This window comes from Balaenoptera borealis (assembly GCF_965194805.1).
Source record: "Balaenoptera borealis genome assembly, chromosome: 20".
Classification (NCBI taxonomy): domain Eukaryota; kingdom Metazoa; phylum Chordata; class Mammalia; order Artiodactyla; family Balaenopteridae; genus Balaenoptera; species Balaenoptera borealis.
In genome coordinates, this window is record NC_138879.1 from 19,217,123 (window position 1) to 19,236,414 (window position 19,292).

The window sequence follows — 19,292 nt, forward strand, 5'->3', positions numbered from 1 at the left end:
ATACAATCTGTTCACACCCATCCCCGCCCCCAGATCAGCCCACTGCAGCCCCGGGAGTTTGCAGAGCTCAGCGGGCACCCTGCCTCCATCTCCATCCAGACAGACACTGTAGGAACAGAGTGTAAAAGCTACCGTTCTTATTCTTATTTTGTTTCCATTTGTGGAGTGGGGGCAGGGAGGTTGGAAGCTATCTGTAGAGGAGCTGGGGATGGGAGCCCCGAAAGACCGGGTCCAGACTTTTCCTTTCCATCCACACATTTGCTGTGTGTGCTTAGAAACTGGGGAGCGGCCTTGGGGTCTGGAGGAGCCTGGCGAGACTGGAGGGGGTGAGCCCTTCTCCTTTCCCTCTCCTCTGCCACTCCCCTTTTCAGTCTGTATCCTCCCTCCCCCCCCCCCGCTCCTGCCCACTCTTTCCCTGGACAATAGGAGGGACAGACAGCCCAGGGAGAGGGGGGACTGCTAGCAGTGCCCTCCCTAGGGTCCAAAATGCAGAGTCAGCCAAAAGACTGTTGGACGGGGTTTTGAATGAAAATGCGGCCCCCTCACCTTTTATCTCCAAGCATTGATAGTGCACAGGCCCCCTCAGGGCAGGATCCCAGCATGGGCAGGGGGAGGGGACTCAGGGAAGGAAGCCTGTCCTCTTAGGCTGGCCAAGACCTGAGACACTGTGTCCGCCCGTGCCAAGGGCCCTGTGCCCATGGGGATGTGCCAGTGCAGGCCCTGACTACCCTTTGAGGGGTAGTGTCTGTGGAAAGAGGAAGTGTTTTCCTTCTCCAAATCACTTTGGGGCGGTGCCTACAACGCCTTCCTTCTCCTCTCCGTTTTCAATGGTGGGGCACAGCCCATGGAGCTGGACCTCCCAGGGTAGACTGGAGGCCCTCTGCCCCGACTCGATCAGAAATAGAGGCCCTCCCCTCCCCATTTTGACTTCTGAGTTGCTGGGAACCTCAGCCCACGGACCAAGGCCCCCCTTGGCAGAAGTCTTAAAGGACAGATCTTCCTGCGCAGCCTTGGGCAGATCACTCACCCTCTCTCGAGTCTGAGTCTGTTTCCTCCTCTTTAAAACAAGATTCCTAATCCGTTGCTTGCTGGGCAAGTTGCTATGAGGCCACGGTGACCTGCTTGCTGGTGAGGGCCTGGGAGAGCTTCAAGTACCCTGCAAAAGCAGTGATGACGAGGGGTGGGTGGAGCCGGGCATTGTCTTGGGGGATGGCCACCCTGTACTGGGACCCGATGTCCGTCTGGCCCCGGGCCTCATGATTTCCTGTTTGTTATCCCCTCCAGATGGGGTTGGGGAGTGGAGGGAGCCCTGCCTGGCACAAGCGGGGGCCACTTCAGTTCCGCCCATACCTGCTGAGGGCCTGCTAAGCACACAGTCCTGGAGGAGTTGTGGGGGACACGGCAGAGGAGGACGGGGCCCCAGGCCTGCCACTCGGTCCTCCCCACCTCCCCCGCTGCCCCCCCAACCAGGCGGCCAGAACCTTCCTTTTTCCCTCTTCTCCCATTGCCCCAGGACACTGTATTCTGCTCTGACCTGCCCCATGACCTTGCTGTTACCCAGAACAGGCATCTCACCCCGACTTCTCCACTTCTCCAGCTCCACAAATCCTATCCATCTTTCAAGGAACATCTCGAATACCGCCTCTTCCCAGAAACCTTCACAGATGTTCCCGCTTCCTTGCTCACTCGCTCCCTCCTTTGAAGGCCCGCAGGTCCTTATTTTTTCTCTTAACAACACTCATCTCTCTACCATGAAGTGACTCCTCTCCATCTGGTACCTGCAGTGAGCTGTATCATTTGGGAGATCTTCTCCTGATCACCAGGTCTTTGATGGCAGGGACAGTCCCAGATCCCTTAGTACCTTGAAGCTGTGAACACAAGGCCTAGCACATAACTGGTGCCCAGGATCTACGTCGTTTGGGAGGAGATACCAAGCGCCGTGGAAGCAGCCTGCCCTCCTCCCCAGCAATCTCATCCACAGCCAAGGCTTGCACCCGTGCCCTAGGCCCCAGTGTTCCGTCTGCAGCCCAGCAGCCCAGACCTCACTTAGGTGAGACCTCACTTTGGAGCCCAACACCCACCTGTCCACCCGCCCAGTAGACGTTTCTACTTCGCACTCTTGGAAACTTTGCTGTAGCACAAGCCACACACCAGAGTCCTCTTTGCTACCTCCTTTCCCACAGTCCCCCCTACCAGCCCCCCAGCCACATTGATTACTTTCCTCTGTCACCACTGCCAGTTTCCTGGGCTGTGCTACTATTGTGTGCTGCCTGGACTGTTCTAACTGGTCCCTCTTGCCCTCCTACCATCCATTCTTCATACAGCTTCACACGGTTAAATCTGATTTATAACACTGTAAATCAGATCTTGCCTCTCCTCTGCTTGGAACCTTTTTGTGGTTTCTCCCTGCATTTGAGATAAAATCCAGCAAGCTCACCTGGTCTGGCCTCAGCCCATCTCTCCAGCCTGGTCCTCTGCTCCTTTTTCTTTTGAATATTATGTTATGTCCTCTGTTAGTTCCCTGAATGAACTCACCAACTTCTGTAACCCCAGGACCCTTGCACAGGCTCTTTTACTGGGATTCCACTCCTTCCTACTCTTTACCTAACTTCTAAACTTCTACTCTTTCTTTAGGTCTCTGCTTTGACCCTCCAACCCTAAATTAGGTGCCTACATTAATTCTCCTTCAAAGCATAATTTATGTGCTTACTTGTGTCATAATACCAATTATCTCAGTTTGCAATTATTTATAATATGCAGTAATAAACATAAATATATATATTTGTGATTATTTGCTAAATGGCTGTTGCACCATAAGGTCTGCAAAGGCAGGCTCCCCAGGGTATCCACCTGGGAGGTGCTCAGAAAATAGTTTTCCTTGAATCGGCCTGGCATGGTGGGAATATGGGCTTTGATGGCAGAAAGTTCAAATACTCACTCTACTCTTTAATAGCAGTGTGATCTTGGACAACCCACCTAACCTTGCTGAGACCTTAGTTTCTTTATTTGTAAAATAGGAATAATACCACTTATCTCTTAAGAGTTGCTGTGAGGATTAAATGACCACATATGTTAGGAACCTGGCTTTTAGAAGACTATCCTCGGGAAGCACGTAAATTCCTGTCAAATGAGGGAGCTCTGCTGCAGGGTCAGAGGGAGCAATAAGATACTCTCTTCTCCTGGGGCATTCCCCCCGCCCCCCCCCCCCCCCCCCCGCCTTCCTGGACCTACCCAACCCAGGTCTTTCTTCCAGTGAAACCGGCATCCCGAGGGCTTCCGGGAGGAAGTGGTCAGCTGAAAGGCACCAGCCCCTCCTTTTCTCTCTCCAGGGCTAGACGGTGCGGTGGGGGGCCCATGCCGGTTCCGCCTCTGGGAGACACCCTGGGCGGGGCTTTGCTCGACTGAAGCACGCCGGCGTTGCGGGGAGAGCCCCCTCTGCACGCGTTTGTGCCAAAGCACCCGAGCTGCCGCATCGGGTTCCGGCGGGCGGGCGGCCCGAGTCACACATGATGTCACAGACAATGACACAAGCCGGGTGTCTCATTCCCACGCGGTGCCCGAGCTGCACAATGTCACACCCGGGACACCCGGCACGGCGCTAACACTTGGCCACACGCACCCCAGACCTTCGCCTCCTGCCGCCACTCTCCGCGTCTCCGGGGGAGCGGCCCGACCGGGCAGGGGGCTGGCGAGCGGGTGATGTCACGGGCAGCGGTGGGTGGGTCACCCGGAGGTGAGGCGCCGCCAGGCGAGTTCAGAGAGAGTTCAGCCGCATTGCATTAGGCAAATGAGGCCCGGGCTGGGTGGGGGTGTGTGTTAGGGGAGGACAGCGGGACCACCCCCCTCCTCCCGCCCACCACCTCCCTCGCCTTGGCATCGCGGGGCCGGGGACTGACCAAACCACGGGGGAGGCTGGGAGCCGGAACTGGGACGGGGGAGACGCCCGCCCCTCTTCCGTCCTGGCGCAGCCCCCTCCTCTCCCGCTACCCAGGCTTCGTCAGTACTCCGTGCACTCCTCCTCTCGAGCCTTTTACCCCTTCCGTCCCCTCTTCTCTCCTCCCCCTGCCCGGGCTCCCCCCCACTTGCCTTCCATGGCCCGCCTCTCCCTCTCAGTTCCCGGCTTGGCGCCCGCTGCAGCCGGACCCGCCGGGAAAGGGTTAAAGCAGGGGCGGTGCCTGGACGGGACGGGGCGGAGGAAAGGGGGTGGGACTGCAGGGGAGGGGGCGCGTAGGCCGGGGTTGGGGGCCCGCGGCGCGCACCGCCAGAGACCGAGCGCAGGGCGGCCGCCCCGTGCCTGGTGGAGGCGGAGGCGGAGCCGCGCGGTCCCCACCCCACCCGGAATCCTCGCCCGGGAGAAGCCCGGGAGCCCCGGCTGGGAGGAGGAAGTGCTCGGTGACCCCCCCGCCCCGCGCCGATCTCGCCCCCGGCCGGCGCACTCGGGGAGCCGCGGGACGCTGCCTCGGACACCATGAGACTCGCGACGGGAGCCCCCTCGAGGTGAAGACGCCGAGTTCCCGGGCCTCGGCTGGGCGTTCCCGGGGTCAGCCGAAGAACCCCCCCCCCCGCCCCGCCACCCCCCCACCAGTACACACAACTTCCCTGCTTTTCACCTGGGACTCGCAGAGCGGCCGGCCGACTTGGACGCGAGACTAAGGGCAGAGGGCGGCCCCCTGCCCGGGTCGCCAGTCGGGGCGGGGGGGACGTGCCCCTCGCCCCCAGCAGCTCTCCGATGGCGCCGCCGGCTGAGTGAGGGAGGCAGCGCGCAGGACTTATCCGCCCGGACCTCTTGTCTTCGCGGGGAAGATGTACGAGAGTGTGGACGTGGGGGGGCTCACCCCCACCCCCAATCCCTTCCTGGTGGTGGATTTTTATAACCAGAACCGGGCCTGTTTGCTCCCAGAGAAGGGGCTCCCTGCCCCCGGTCCCTACTCCACCCCGCTCCGGACTCCGCTTTGGAATGGCTCAAACCACTGTAGGTACCGGCCTATCCCTCCTATTGTGGGAGTTGGGGGGTGAGGGTGGGCTGTAGGGCTTCCGCTCCACCAGGAGATGCAGGCCTGGGGGCGTAGTGAGGGTCTTGTCTCTACCCTCCACTTGTCTCTCTTGCTGAAAGTCGGGTGCCCTTGTTGGACAATTGGACTCCCCCGAGTAACCCTGGGCGCTATTTCTGTTGTATTTGGACTGAGGAACTTTGGGGGTTCCTCCTTTCAGGAAACGTTTGTTCATCTCTCCTTCCACTTCTTGCAGGGGAAGTGAAGCCCCTTGTCCCCAGTTTATATTCTTCTTGCTTGCAATCCGATAGCTTCACAGCTGAGTGGTCCTTTCTCCCACCCTGAAGGGTGGGGTAAAGGTCCTATCTGTGGGCTTGTCTGCTTCTAGGAGGAGGGGCCTCCTCCCCAGATCCCACCCCTGCCAAAGCCTCGGGGAGAGCCTGTCCTGGGCGACAGCTGCTGCCCCCAGCTCTTGGGTGTCAGGGGAGCGCTCCATGTTTTTGGTGTTGGCAGTGGGGTGTGGCAGGAAGGGGCAACTCCATCAGATACCCGTCGACCATCCTAACTGACCCTTACACCTTGGGGAAGGGCACCTGTCCATCTGAGGGCTGTCCTGGCCCTAGACACTTGGCTGGTACAAGCTTCTGTGCCAGGAATGGAGGGGAGACGCTACTCTGGTGGGAAGAATCCCCCTCCCCATAATCCTAATACGGTTTGTTCTCTGGAGGATGAGTTTGATTTTTCTGTGGGTCTGGGGCTACTCTGGAAATGAGGGCTGCATCCCCTCCCAACTCAGCCGTGTCCTTTTGTTACCGTGTTTTCACCTGCGGATGGGGCAGGCACTGGGCTGTCCCTTCCTAAGAGGGCCGCTGATGAGAACCCCGGAGTCCTGGCACCTCCTCCTCGCTGTCCTCTGGCTGGGTTCAGGCTTCCCTGGAAGGGAGGGGCTCTGTACCCTGGCGGGAGCTGTGAGTGCCTGGGGTGCACACCTGGGCATGTTTATACCCAGCTGTGAGGTAGTGTACCTGGTGGGGGAGAGCGGTGCTTAGGGGGTTATTGTTACTTGGCTCCGGTTCCGTCCTCTCCCCTGCTCTGGGCTCACCTCTTCCCTGGGGGGCTTCTCCCACCCTCCCGGACTGGCTGCCTCTCTCCTGCCTGCCAGGGAGGAGGGGTAGAGTGGGTCTCTGGGGGCCTGGCAGATTGCAGTAGGTTGAAGGGCAACCCCCAATGCCTTTGCTCTAGGAAGAGAGACCTGAGGTGCAGACACCCATCTCTGCCCCTTTCAGAGCCACCTCACCCCCAGCCTTTATTGTCCTGCCCCCTGACCTTTGCCTCTGGGGCAGATTGCCTGGGAGGCCGCAGGCTGCAGACCGTGGGAGGGAGGGAGGGGTGCGCGTGGGCGGACTTTAGGAAAAAAGGGACAGGCGAGAGGTTGACACACACTGGGACCCTTCTTGCCATCCTCCCAGAACTGGAGGAAGGTGTCCCCTCCTAAGTGGGGTACTTGGGGCATGGCTGCCATACTCCCTCCACAGCCTTGGCCGCCTTTGCCAGAGGACTGGGGAGGAGATGGGATCTGAGGACTTGGGCTCCAGCCCTTGGGGGCAGCTCAGCTCTTTCTGGCCCCAAACTGGCCAGGCGAGGTAGGGGGAAGCCTGGAGTCCAGCGGGCGATGGGGGAAGTGGAGGCCTGTTCCCCCGCACCGTGTGTGGGGCAGGGTGGAGCCAGAGGCCTGTTCCCTTGGTGGGAGTGTCGGGTCCGTGGCAGTGGGCTCAGCCCCCAACGCCTAGTGGGCCGGGAAAGTGGCTGGAAGGGTTGTGGTGGGGTACAGGAAGGGCCTGGAGGCTGGGGGTGGTGACTTGAGTGTGTCTAGATTACACGGGGTCATGACCGAACCCCTGGGTGTGTGTAGGTCCTCTGGTGACAGGAGCCCTCCTGCCCCATCACACCGAATTCTCCACTCCCTCCTGCCACCTCCACCAAAGGTGGGAAGAGACTGCGCGTGGGCTGGGGGAGAAGACCTTCCCGATCCTGCAGGGCCCCGGGGACCTTGCCTCCCTCCCCCAGAACCCCCGTTTTGGGGCGCCAGAGGACAAGGGGTACACAGGATGTGGCTCTCCATCTGTCCCCCACCAATCTCGCGGCTCACGCCTCCGCCCGCTCCCAGACGTCCAAGAATGTGAAGCACGTGGATGCCCGTAGTGGGGGGAGGGGGAGAGATGCTTATCGGCGGCCGCTGGGTAGGGGCCTTCTTCCGCCGCCGCCGCCGCCGCCGCCGTGCTACACCCAGAGTCACCCCCACCCTCCTCTGGGGTGGAGGAAGGGCGGGACCCAGCGCCGTGCGCCCCCTCCCCGCCCCTCCCCGGGGGCTGCCAGCGGAGCTGCGGAGGAGCGGGCGCCAGCAGGATTGGGAGGGGAGCCGCTGGCCGGGGGCCCGGCTGATTTCCTGCTGATCTCCTCCAGGAAACCGGCCCCTTGTGCGGGCCTTCGAGCGGCTCTGGGGCGCGGGGACTCCGGAGCGTTCTGCCCACTAGGAGCCGAGCGGGGGCGGGGGAGGGGCAGCCTGGCAGCGCGGGCGGGAGGGGACGCCTGGCTCCCTGGGCCGGTGCCATCCCTTCGCTGGGCGCTGGAACTTTTGAGCTGAGAAGGTGTGGTGCTTCTCCCGCCTCGTCCTTCTGCAGGAAGAGGAGAGATTTGTGGGCTGGGGCCTCTGGGGAGGGAGGTGAGCGGGAAGGGGCCAGGCCGTGGCCAGTCCTTCCCCCGCTGGGTGTGCAGAGTTAAGGCTGCGTCCTGACTCTTGCAGAGGCTGGGAGCGTCCTAGAGTGCCCCTGCTCCCCTTGGCTGCTGGCTGGTGGCCCGGGAGGTGGGGACTGGGCCGGGGCTCTGGGTTCAAAGGGCACAGTGGGAAACCTCAGAGCTGTTACCTGGGTGACGGGTGGGGATGTGCTGGGCGTGCGGCGTGCAGACCAGTGTGATAGCCTCAGAGGCAGCCAGCTGCTGTGGGGTGGGCCGCAGGGAGGCCTCACTGAGCCCAAACTGTACCCTCACCTTCGGTCATCTCCCCCGTCCTGCCAAAAAGCGCAATTTGAAAAGCACATTCTTCCAGTTTCATAAACAGCCTCTGGACTTTGCCTCAGCTCCAAATTTCTACAGACCTTTGCCCCTCCAGTCAGTCCTGCTCTTAAGCTGCCTGTCCCTCATCTGGATGTCCCCTGTGTCTCCCCACGGCCCCCTCCCCTCTCTCAACCCCACTGCGTATCCCAAAGCTCCCTCTGTCCTTTCTCCCCCTCCCCTCTGGTCCATTTTAGAGGTCGGGCCTTGGGGGAGGTGGGCCCAGGGCAAAGACTGGATGGGGAGGGAGGGAGGGAGGGGGAGGGAGGTCAGAGCCTCCTTCCTCTCTGGTCTGAACGCTGACTGGGATTCTAGGCCATGGTCCCTCCCCACACCCCCTTGTCCTTGACACCCCCCCACCCCCCACCAGTCTGGATTGTCTATTGTGACTCTTTTTACGTCTTGGAAAAAGTTAGCACAACAAAAGGCTCCTTTGTCGCTCACCCCTCTGCCTCCTGGCCTCACCCAGGCCCCCCAACCCCACCCCCACCCCCCAGCAGCTGTTCTCAGGCCTCTCGCCTGTCTGATTTGCTTGTCTGGCCTCTGGGAGAGTGAGGTGGGGAAAACCAGGCCAGGACAGTTCGATTTGGGGTGAGGAGCAGAGGGTGGGGGAGGTCAGCGAAGAGTCTGGATCGGTGGGGGTGTGGTGTCGGCAGCCACTGATCCTTTGCTGCAGGCTGCTCTCTGGGCAGGGACAGGGACATGGGGCCACAGCAGTGCTGGTCAGCCGGGCTGACCAGGGAAGTGGTGCCCAGGCCCAGCTAAGAGCCAGGAAAGCCCTGCCAAGGTTGTTGGCCTGGTTCCCTGTTATCAACCGCCTGGCAGTCCCTAGTTGTGTTTGCAGGTAAAGGGGGAGGGTAGTAGCATGCAGCTAGCCAGCCCCCCACCCCTCCCCGCCCCCATCCAGGTGCTTCTTTTGTCTGTGCCTGGGCTTCGGGGCCACATGAGCCATGAGGTGCTATGAGGTGCTTGGGCAGGAACTCTGGGCCCCTTTGAATTCCAGAACCTCGTGTGCTGGAGTTTGGGGTGAGACTAGACAGGATTCTGGGGTGTGGGAGGAGGCAGGGATCTATCTACTCAGGGAGGCATCCTTGCCCCTCCTTGGCCCTGGGCAAGTGGACCTGGCAAAGCCTCAGGAGGGTGCTGGGTGGCCCCTTGGGAATCTGGGGTTGACTGGGTCACAGTTCTCATCCAGTCCAGTACACCCCCAGCTACCCTGGCTTCGGGCACAGACAGCCCCCACGCAACTCAGCCCTGTTCTGCCCAGGGTGATGGGCATGGGGCCAGGCACTGGGAAGGATTTGTAGAGGGGGGCTGCCCTTGCTGGCTAGGTCACCCTCCTGGCTGCCGTCTTAGAGCTGAATAACAGGAGGGGAGGGGAATAGTAACTGGGACGTAGGACATAGTATCGTATGGAGGCCAGACAGACAGAGCATTGATGGGAACAGACCCCCTTTGTCATGCTTTTCCCCCCAGACAGGGGGCACCCAGAGCAATGGGCTTCCGGGGCCCATAGGGACTCTTCTCCCTGTCTCCAGGGGGTCCTCCTGCTTATCTCAGGGAGTCCCCGCCTGCTGTGCCCCAACATTTGTGACTCTGCACACCCTGCCTTGGGTCCCTGGCCAGGGGATTGTTTGGGTGGAGGAGGGGCTGTGGCTGCTGGCAGAGGGGGTGGAGGGGGGAGCGGAAGCAGAGGGGGTGGGGGAGTGGCCGGCTTTGAATATCCTGTTGACCCCAGTTTCCTCTGTCCCCAGCTTGTGTCCTCTTCCCTCCCTCCTCATCAGGCCTTAACTCCTTCCTAACTTGGGGGAGCTGGGGCTGGGCTGCCCAGGGCCCAGGGCTGTGGAACCAGGCTGACACCTACGCCCAACCACCAAGTATAGCCACGTCCGTGTACAAATCTGATGGTTTATTATCTGATCTTTCTGGGTTTGAAGGTGGGGTCCTGTGGAAGTAGGCAGGACTGATGGGGTGCTGGAGCTTCATCGGCCGCCTCATTTCCCCAGTTGGGCTGGGAAGTCCCAGGTTTCCTGAGACTGTGTCCCTGCCCCAGAGTTTGACTCCTGGCAGCAGTGGGGTGGCTGGGAGAGGCTCCTGGGAGAGATCAGGAGGCAGGGTGGGCACCATATTAAGGATGGTGACCTGGGTCTCTAACCGCCCTTCTCCTCTTGTCTCTCTAGCCATTGAGACCCAGAGCAGCAGTTCCGAAGAGATAGTGCCCAGCCCCCCCTCGCCACCCCCTCTCCCCCGCATCTACAAGCCTTGCTTTGTCTGTCAAGACAAATCCTCAGGCTACCACTATGGGGTCAGCGCTTGTGAGGGCTGCAAGGTGAGTTGAGGGGGTCATTGGGAAGGACCTCCCTGATTAGGTAAATGGGATGTTCCCACTGCCGAGTGCTGGGACTGTGCCGGTGGTGGTGGTGGTGGTGGTGGTGGGTGTCCCTGAAGCTGCTGATCTTACTTCTGTGCGGGAGGTGGCAGCAGCCTTGGAGGGGAGGAAGCCTTCAGCAGAACCTCCTTCCCCGCAGATGAGCAGGGGTCCCCCAAACCAGAGGTCCCCCTCCTGCCTCAGCTCTTTTCCCCATCATCTCCATCCTCCCGCTGGCAGGGTTGCCATGGTGAGCTGGCTGCCCACCGGCTCTTGGCTGGGGACCCAGGAGGCCTGCCCTCTGTGGCCCTGCCTGAACCTCGCCACAGCAGCCTGGCAGGAGGCCGTTAGGAGCAGGCGCCTTGCCTTGGCCTCTCCTTCAGGTGCCCAGGCTGTGGGCTTCCCAGAGTCTGGCTGGATTTCCACGTGCCCGTGTTTGGCTCCAGGGTGCAGATGTGGCTGCCACCTTCCCAGAAGCTGTGGGCATGGCCTCTCCTCCTCCTCTCCCCAGGGCTTGAGCCTCTGTACCCGTTTCTTCCCCACAGATTGGGGCTCAGAAGCTGCACAGCTTTGAGGCTTGGGGCCCTGGGCTGCCCCTCAGTGTGGGGCAGAGATCAAGGGCAAAGCACCAGGCCTTGGACTCTGTGTCTGCCTGTCCTGTCTGGTTGTTCTTGGTCTGCCTTAGCCTGTCTGTCAGTCTCTCTGTTAGCCCGTGTGGGCAGCCCCTGAGCAGCCTGGTCTACCTGTGATCAGTCTGTGCTGATCACACGTGTGAACGTGTGTTTTGCTGCCTTGCTCCTGAGCGCACTCTCCACCTGTCTGGCCAGCCTGTGTGTGTGTCTGTGTGGCCCCTCCTGCTTGCCTTCTCTTCCTGTGCTCTGAGCCCAGGCCTGTGGGTTCCAGAGCTCTGCCTGTCTCTCATCTAGCCCCATCTGCCCCTTTTCTTGAGTCACCAGCAGCCCGAGGTCCTTTTCCCCAGGAGAGAGGAAGCTGGGTCTATGCGTGTGGGTTGGGGGAAGCCCTCTGCCCGCCTGCAGTGTTGAGGCGGCAGGTACTGGGATTCTTCTCCGGGTATCCTTGCAGGCGGACCCTTCTCTCTGCCTTATCTGGTCTACTCAGGTAGTTGATGGCCAAAGCCTTGGGGCAGCAGCCGCCTGGCCCTCTGCCCCCACGGCTGAGGCCACAGGCCAGCGCTGTTCCTACTGTGGGTGTGGCCGACCTGACTCCCTGCCCTCCATACCCAGGGCTTCTTCCGCCGCAGCATCCAGAAGAACATGGTGTACACGTGTCATCGGGACAAGAACTGCATCATCAATAAGGTGACCCGGAACCGCTGCCAGTACTGCCGGCTGCAGAAGTGCTTCGAAGTGGGCATGTCCAAGGAGTGTGAGTGCCATGGGCGGGGCGGGGCCATGCATTGGGCAGGGCACGAGTGCCCGGCCCCTAAAGCTGGGTGATCAGGGGCATGTGGATGTGTGTGTGGATGTGAACGGGCGTGCTCGTGACGTGGTGTACAGGCTTGTGGTTGAGGACGGTTCACCTATAGCTGCAGGGACCTGTCTGTCTGTCTCACTAGTTGTGTGTCCATGTGCGGACAGCCCTTCCTGTTCGAGTGAGGCGGGCTGTGTGTGCTCGCCCACGTGTATGCACGTGTCTGCTCCCGCTGGCTTGCTTCCAGGTCCTGGCTGGCTTTGGGGTGGGGCTCAGAGGTATCCCTGAGACCCTCCGATTGTGCATCTTAGGACAGGGGTGCTGCTGGGTATTTGTGTGTGTGTGGGTGGGGGGGAGGTGCTGCAGGCATAGGGATCTTAGAGCCTTTGTCTGGTGGAACCTGGGACCGGGAGTTGGAAGAGAGAATTGGGACTTCTCCGATTCCAGAGGAACAGGGGCTTCCAGTTTGGGCTCAGCTGAGGCCCGATGGAGGGAGAGAGGGAGGGCTGGACAGGGAGACCCTCTTGTGTTGAAATCATGGGTGTTGCCGTGGTGACCGGTGATTGATGATGTCAGAGATAAATGACGCTGACAGACGCCTCCTTGTCTGCGTGGCCGTTGCCATGGTGCCTGAGCCGTGGGGGATGGAGTGGGGGAGGGGGCTGCAGGACCCTCTAGCCCTTTGTGGGCAGGGCAGTGGAAGAAGGAAGCTGGGAGGGGACGAGGGGGGGACACGAGCAGCCCCAGACAGGAGCAGAGGGATCCTGCAGCACCCGGCCACCTCCTGCCTCATGAGGAAGGGGCTGCATTGTCCGGAGCCCAGGAAGTGGCTGCTGTGCGCTGCAGAGCCGGTGACAACTTGGGACCCACAGGCCTGGGACCCTTCCCTGCAGGGCCCAGAACCTCCTCCTCCCTCTGCTTCTGCCACTTTCCGCTCCCAGAGCTTTTCATCACAGAAGGACCAGGGTGGGGACCCCCTCTCCCTTCCACCACCAACTCCCCCTTTCCCTCCCTCCTCCTCTCTGGCTGCTCTGTGCCCCGGAGCTGAGCAGCTGCCATTTCAATAGAATTAAAGCTTCCGAATGATAAACGTCTTGTCACAGCTGCAATTTTCTCTTCCCAAATTATCCCCCCACTCTCTCTCTCCCTCTCCCTTCTCTCCCTTGCACTTTATTGAATTTGCAGAATCGACATGAGTGATCTCCAAATTATGCCTGCCCCACCACCCCGCTGCCCCTCCCTGGGCCCCCCACCCTCTCTTCCTCCAGCGTCAGCAGCCGCCACCACTGGTCCTGTGAGTGATTGTGTGTCTGGGATAATCGGCTGGTAACGACCCCATCGCTTCTTTAAAGCCGAGTGGTGTGTGCGGCTCAGCGCCCCCGGTGATTTGTCAGCTCCCCCGGCTAATGGGCCGAGAGATTCTCCCACCCGGGCCCCCCACTCTCAGGCTGGGGAGCCCTACTCTTCGCCTGGCCGCCCAAAGAGCTCTCCGAGCCCGTCCCCGGGACCCCAGGGAGACGGCTGCCGGAGGGCTGGGGGATGGTGGAGGCAGGAGCCGGTCCTCCCTGGAGGCAGGGGGAGCGGGAGGCAGCGAGGCCGAGCACAGACGTGGGACACTCTGCACACGTGCCTTCAGCCCTGGACCCCCCGCGCGTGCGCACCCGGAGTGTGAGCTGGAGTAGATGCGTGGGAGAGCGGGCGTGCGTGCGGTGGTCACGGGGCCCTGGGGCAGGCCTCGGTGTGTGGGCCGGGTGGGCACGGCGGGGGGCGGGGGGGGCACCGTGTGTTGTCATCCCGCCTGCCTGTGCGCTCGCGTGTGTACGCATTCATGTGCGCGCCCCCGCTGGATGGCCTCCTTCGCAGCTGGCTGCTCTCGGTCTGGTGGGAGGAGCTCGGGCTGGGGATGGACGGGCTTGGGGACGGACCGCCGGCCGCACTTGCCCTCTAACCGCGCAGCCTGGGCCCTCCACAGCCGTGAGGAACGACCGAAACAAGAAGAAGAAGGAGGCGCCCAAGCCCGAGTGCTCCGAGAGCTACACGCTGACGCCGGAGGTGGGGGAGCTCATCGAGAAGGTGCGCAAAGCGCATCAGGAGACCTTCCCCGCCCTCTGCCAGCTGGGCAAATACACTACGGTACGGCCCCCCGGGGGCACCCCTTCTTCTGCCAGGCCTGCCCCTCCGCACCCCTGCCTGGGCCACCGCCGTGTCTCCCCCCCCCCGCCCCCCGCCTCCCCTTCCTCCCCGCCGCCTCCTGTTGAGGAGCTCTCAGGAAGTGAAGGCAGTAGAGGGCAGGTCTGCGGGGGCTGGTGGAGCCAGACTGAGAAGGGTGCCACGAGGGGAAGGCCCTCACTCTCCCCCGTCCTCCCAGAACAACAGCTCAGAACAGCGTGTCTCTCTGGACATTGACCTCTGGGACAAGTTCAGTGAACTCTCCACCAAGTGCATCATTAAGACTGTGGAGTTCGCCAAGCAGCTTCCCGGCTTCACCACCCTCACCATTGCGGACCAGATCACCCTTCTCAAGGCTGCCTGCCTGGACATCCTGGTGAGGGTCTGCACCCTGCCCACCTGGGCACTACCCCCGTGTCCTTGGAGGATGTCCTGCCACTCCAATAACCACCTCCCTAAACATCCATCTGGAATCGACCTGCCCAAATGCCCACCCACCCAAATAGCCACCCTTCCTCTCCCCCACGTGTCCACCTGCCCACTTAGCCACTCAGCCCCCGGATGTGCACTGGGTCACCCATATAGCTATACACGCATCCATCCACCCTCAGCCCATCTTTCCATCGGACCTTCCTTCCAACCACCCATCTTCCCATCTATTCAGTCTAATAAAGATTCACCTGGGACCCTGTGTGGCCAGGCCTTGAACTGGGTGTCAGGAACAGAGGTGAACACACCACTGTCCCCTCTCGAAAATCTTCTATTGGTGGAGGCAACAGATATGTAAACAGAGCTTGCAAAACTGTGATAAGCGCTGGCTGGAGATGGGGGAGGGCTGTCCCCTCCCTGAAGGACAGAGAGCCACACTGCTGGACCCTAGGGAGGGCGCCCCAGAGGAGGTAGCATCTAGGGGTTTGTAGAAGGGGCGTGTGAAAGGCCTGCTGGGGTGGGACCTGCTGGATTCGGGGGACTGCAGGGCATCTGGAGGCAGGATGGGGGCGAATGGGATTGTCAAATCCAGGGCTGGAGGGAGAACTGTCCTCCCTGTCTTCCCTGATGGGCTCAGCCCACCTGTTCCTTCTGGACCACCTCCAAGGTGGTCGAGATGTGGAATGTTGTGGTGGGATGTGAGCAGGCTGCTCTTCCTTATAGGGGTGGGGTGGGAGGTGGGATGCAAGAGGCAGGATCAGGGTTTGAGAGAGCTGAAGACAATATACATTTATGGAGCTCTTGTTGCGTACCCAGTCCTGGGAACTGTAGACATAAATCCACTGTGGTCTTTGCCTTCTTGGAAATTCTAGTTTCCCTCTTAATTCTCTGCATGGAGGCAGGATGAGCTCGATCAGCTGTCTTAATACGGAAGCCACTGGTCATGTGTGGCTATTTAAATTTAAATTAATTAAAATTAAATTCAGCTTTTCAGTTGCACTTGCCACATTTCAAGTGCCCAGCGGCCACACTGTGGCCGGTGGCTACTGTATTACATGGTGCAGGCGTAGAGTGTGTCCAGCATTGCAGAAGGTTCTATGGGACAGCACTGGTCTGGCTGCCCGCCAGGTGGTCCTCGGGGGTTGCTGGTGCTAGAAGTGCTGGGGGATGTGAGTTCCTGAACTCGAGAACCCTCTGCATCCAGATCCTGCGGATCTGCACGCGGTACACGCCCGAGCAGGACACAATGACCTTCTCGGATGGGCTGACCCTGAACCGGACCCAGATGCACAATGCCGGCTTCGGCCCCCTCACGGACCTGGTCTTCGCCTTCGCCAACCAGCTGCTGCCCTTGGAGATGGATGATGCCGAGACAGGGCTGCTCAGTGCCATCTGCCTCATCTGTGGAGGTGGGCAGGGGGCCTGGGTCTGGGGGCCAGGCCCAGGGTGGTGGTACGACCCCCAGAGCCTCTCCCGGGGAGAAGCTCAGGGATCATCAGATCAGAAAGGGACCTGTCAGACCCTTGTCAGACCCCTGTTAGAGGGGGAAACCGAGTCTCAGAGGAGCAGGGTCCGGTCTGCAGCCACACGGCAAGGGAGTCGTGATGGAGACCTGGATTCTGGTTCCCTGTTTCCAGGCAGTGCTCCTTGTAGGGGGCTTAGGAGTGAGGACTTGAAGGTCAGACCACCCAGGTTCAAATCCTGGCCAATGTGTGACCTTTAACAGGTTGCTGAACTTCTCTGAGCCTCTATTTCTGTAAAATGGGGGCAGTAATGGGTCTTCCCCTCATAAAGTTGATGGGAGGATTAGGAGGTAATAAATAAGGCACAGTGTGCCCAGAATAAGACCCAGTAAATGTTGGCTGCTGTTATTATTTTATTATTATGAGTTCTACCTTATCAGGCTGGTGTCCAGAATAATGGGCAGGAGCGGGAGACCAGTCTCTGATGGCACTGCCATCAGAGTGCTGTTCAGGGATCCCACCTCCATGAACTGGGCTCTCAGGGCGACCTTTGGGCAACCCCTGTCCCCAGCCCCTCTTTGCTCACATTTGAGAGCCTCGTAGGGCCTTTATGTGTGGGGACCGCCCCCGCCCCTTCCCCGCCCCCCAGCAGAGAAGCTCAGTCCGTGGTCTGGGCAGGCATGCCCCCTGGTGGTCAAGGCTGGAAGTGCAGCTGTGTTCCTCGCTGGGCTAGGGCAGCGACTCAGCGGGCATCTCTGCTTCCTCAGACCGGCAGGACCTGGAGCAGCCAGACAGGGTGGACATGCTGCAGGAGCCGCTGCTTGAGGCACTGAAGGTCTATGTGCGGAAACGGAGGCCCAGCCGCCCACACATGTTCCCCAAGATGCTGATGAAGATCACAGACCTGCGAAGCATCAGTGCTAAGGGTGAGGCTCCCACACCTGGAGATGCCCCATGTGTCTGCTGGGGCTGGGCCCCAACACCTGGCCCAGGACCCACCGTCCATGTCCAGGGTCAGGCCTCCTGCATCTGAGCTGACACCCCACGTCTTTGTGCCCATGTGATGCCCCACTCACCAGACCCCACCTTGCCTAGGTGACCCCTGCCTGTGAGCCCCAAGGTGGCAGTGTCATCTTTGCGTGGGGGTTAAGGGCATGGCTCTGGAACCAGACTGTGTGGGTGTGTGTCCTTGAGCAGGTCAGAGAACAGCTCTGAGCCTCAGTTTCCCATCTGAGGAGTGGGGATAATGATGGTGTTTACAGAGTTGTTTTGAGATGTCAGTAGGAGAGTCCACAGCACACGGCGCATAGGAAGGGCCCAGTGTCAAGCCCAGGTGGTCTGACCCCAGAGCCCGAGTTTGGAACCACTTTGCCCTGCTGCCCCTCAGCCGTGGGGGCTTAGGAGGGCTGCCTTATGTCAAAGAGCTAAGCCCCGACTTCAGTGCACGGTGGAAGCTGATGTTGGTAGTATTGATCCTCCCACCCCCTCTACCCTCCCTCCTGGAGCCACACTTGCTTGTGGGGCTGGAGGAGCAGGGTGGGCATGCTGACCTCTGTCCCTCCTTTCCTGCAGGGGCTGAGCGGGTGATCACGCTGAAGATGGAGATCCCGGGCTCCATGCCACCTCTCATCCAGGAAATGCTGGAGAACTCAGAGGGCCTGGACACCCTGAGCGGACAAGCGGGGGGCGGGGGGCGGGATGGGGGCGGCCTGGCCCCCCCGCCCGGCAGCTGCAGCCCCAGCCTCAGCCCCAGCTCAAACAGAAGCAGCCCGGCCACCCACTCCCCGTGACTGCCCGTGCCCCGTGGACACAGCCCTCGCCCCGTGCCCTGGCTTTTCTCTGCCTTTCTACCAACCATGCGACCCCCGCCAGCCCTGCCCCCCACCCGTCCTCCCTTCCCTGGGGGACCGGAGGGAAGCGGCGGCGACTCTTCGGACAGAGGCCCGGGCCTGCGATGGACTGCCCGCTCCTGCAGATGTCAGGGCTGACATCGGGGGCAAGGACTGAGTGAGGACCCCTGGTCCCGGGCCTCTGGATGGGGCCCAGGGGCCTCGTGTTCATCAAGACACCCCTCTGCCCACCTCTCCACATCTTCATCACCAGCAAATGCCAGGACCTGGCTCCCCCATCCTCAGAACTCGCAAGCCATTGCCCCCCCGTTGGGGAACCCCCCTGCCTCGGTTGGTGACAGAGGGGGTGGGCCGGGGTGGGGGATTCCCCCTGTACATACCCTGCCGTACCAACCCCCAGGTATTAATTCTTGCTGGTTTTGTTTTTATTTTAATTTTTTTTTTTTTTGGTTTTGATTTTTTTAATAAGAATTTTCATTTTAAGCACATTTATACTGAAGGAATCTGTGCGGTGTATTGGGGGGAGCTGGATTCAGAGCTGGAGGGGGGTGGGTCCTGGGGGAGGGGAGTGGCTCAGAAGGGGCTCCCCCTCTCTAAGTCCCTGTGCCCCCTAAGCCCTCCTCCCCAGCCTTTTCCTCATCAGTTTTCTCTTTAAAACTGTGAAGTACTAACTTTCCGAGGCCTGCCCTCCCCTCTCCCTCTGCCTAACCACTGGGCGTGGACAGTTTCCCTGGCAACCCCTGGAAGGAGGGGGCTCCCCCAAGAGATGGGGCAGGGGCAAAGCAAGGGGGCCTCAGAACATAAAGGCGTGTGTTTCTCAGCCTCGTGTCCTTGGCAGGGCTGCCTCCCCACCAGAGCCCACATCATCGAAGCCCCTCCAGCCCCACCCCGCGCCCCGTGAAGGCGCTGGCCAGGGGGTCCGAGCTGCCCCTGCCCCCCAGCCTCACAGCCACCAGCACCGCCCGCAGGGCCCCCAGACACACACACAAACACACACAGTGGACAGACAGGCCGGCAGACACTTGTGGCCTGAGTTCCTCCATTTCCCTGGCCTACCCCACCCCCGTGCCCCCTCCTTGCCCCGCAGGACGGGCCTACAGGGGGCCCCCTCCCGTCACCCCTGCACCCCCGGGTTGGGGGAGCTGGCTCTGCCCTGCCCTCCTTTCCCCGGGGTTGGGGTCTCATCCCCCCAGAGCCCGCTGGTGCACCTGTTACTGTTGGACTTTCCACTGAGATCTACTGGATAAAGAATAAAGTTATATTTATTCTACACATGCCTCAGAGCCTCGCTGCCTCGCTGCCTTCTCTCGGTGTCTGGGCAGGGGCTGGGGGTCAGCTGTGGGCACTGGGGGGGGGGCCAAGCCGCCTTTGGAGCCTGCCTTGCTGTGCTGGGATCTTCGGAGACCCTATGGAAGGAGATGGGCCTGCCCTTAGAAAGCCCTTGGTCTAGGGGCTTTCACAGCCCGTTAAGGACCCCAGT

General features: G+C 60.8%; 1 protein-coding gene across 7 annotated transcripts in view; it reads left to right on the forward strand.

Moving 5' to 3' along the window:
- Nucleotides 1-19,082, forward strand: part of RARA (retinoic acid receptor alpha) — a 43,530-nt gene extending 24,448 nt beyond the window's left edge. For 3 of the 7 annotated variants that reach the window (XM_082371770.1, XM_082371769.1, XM_082371771.1), the window contains exons 3-9: nucleotides 10,283-10,431; nucleotides 11,715-11,856; nucleotides 13,874-14,034; nucleotides 14,270-14,446; nucleotides 15,704-15,908; nucleotides 16,730-16,888; nucleotides 17,535-19,082. In XM_082371770.1, the coding sequence (XP_082227896.1) occupies nucleotides 10,283-10,431; nucleotides 11,715-11,856; nucleotides 13,874-14,034; nucleotides 14,270-14,446; nucleotides 15,704-15,908; nucleotides 16,730-16,888; nucleotides 17,535-17,752 (1,211 nt within the window). In that variant the 3' untranslated portion in view covers nucleotides 17,753-19,082. Of the gene's footprint in view, nucleotides 1-4,232; nucleotides 4,977-10,282; nucleotides 10,432-11,714; nucleotides 11,857-12,619; nucleotides 13,570-13,873; nucleotides 14,035-14,269; nucleotides 14,447-15,703; nucleotides 15,909-16,729; nucleotides 16,889-17,534 lie in introns of those variants that run through there. The other 4 variants (XM_082371774.1, XM_082371772.1, XM_082371773.1 and 1 more) reach the window with 4 other exon arrangements.
- Nucleotides 19,083-19,292: the final 210 nt, after the last annotated feature.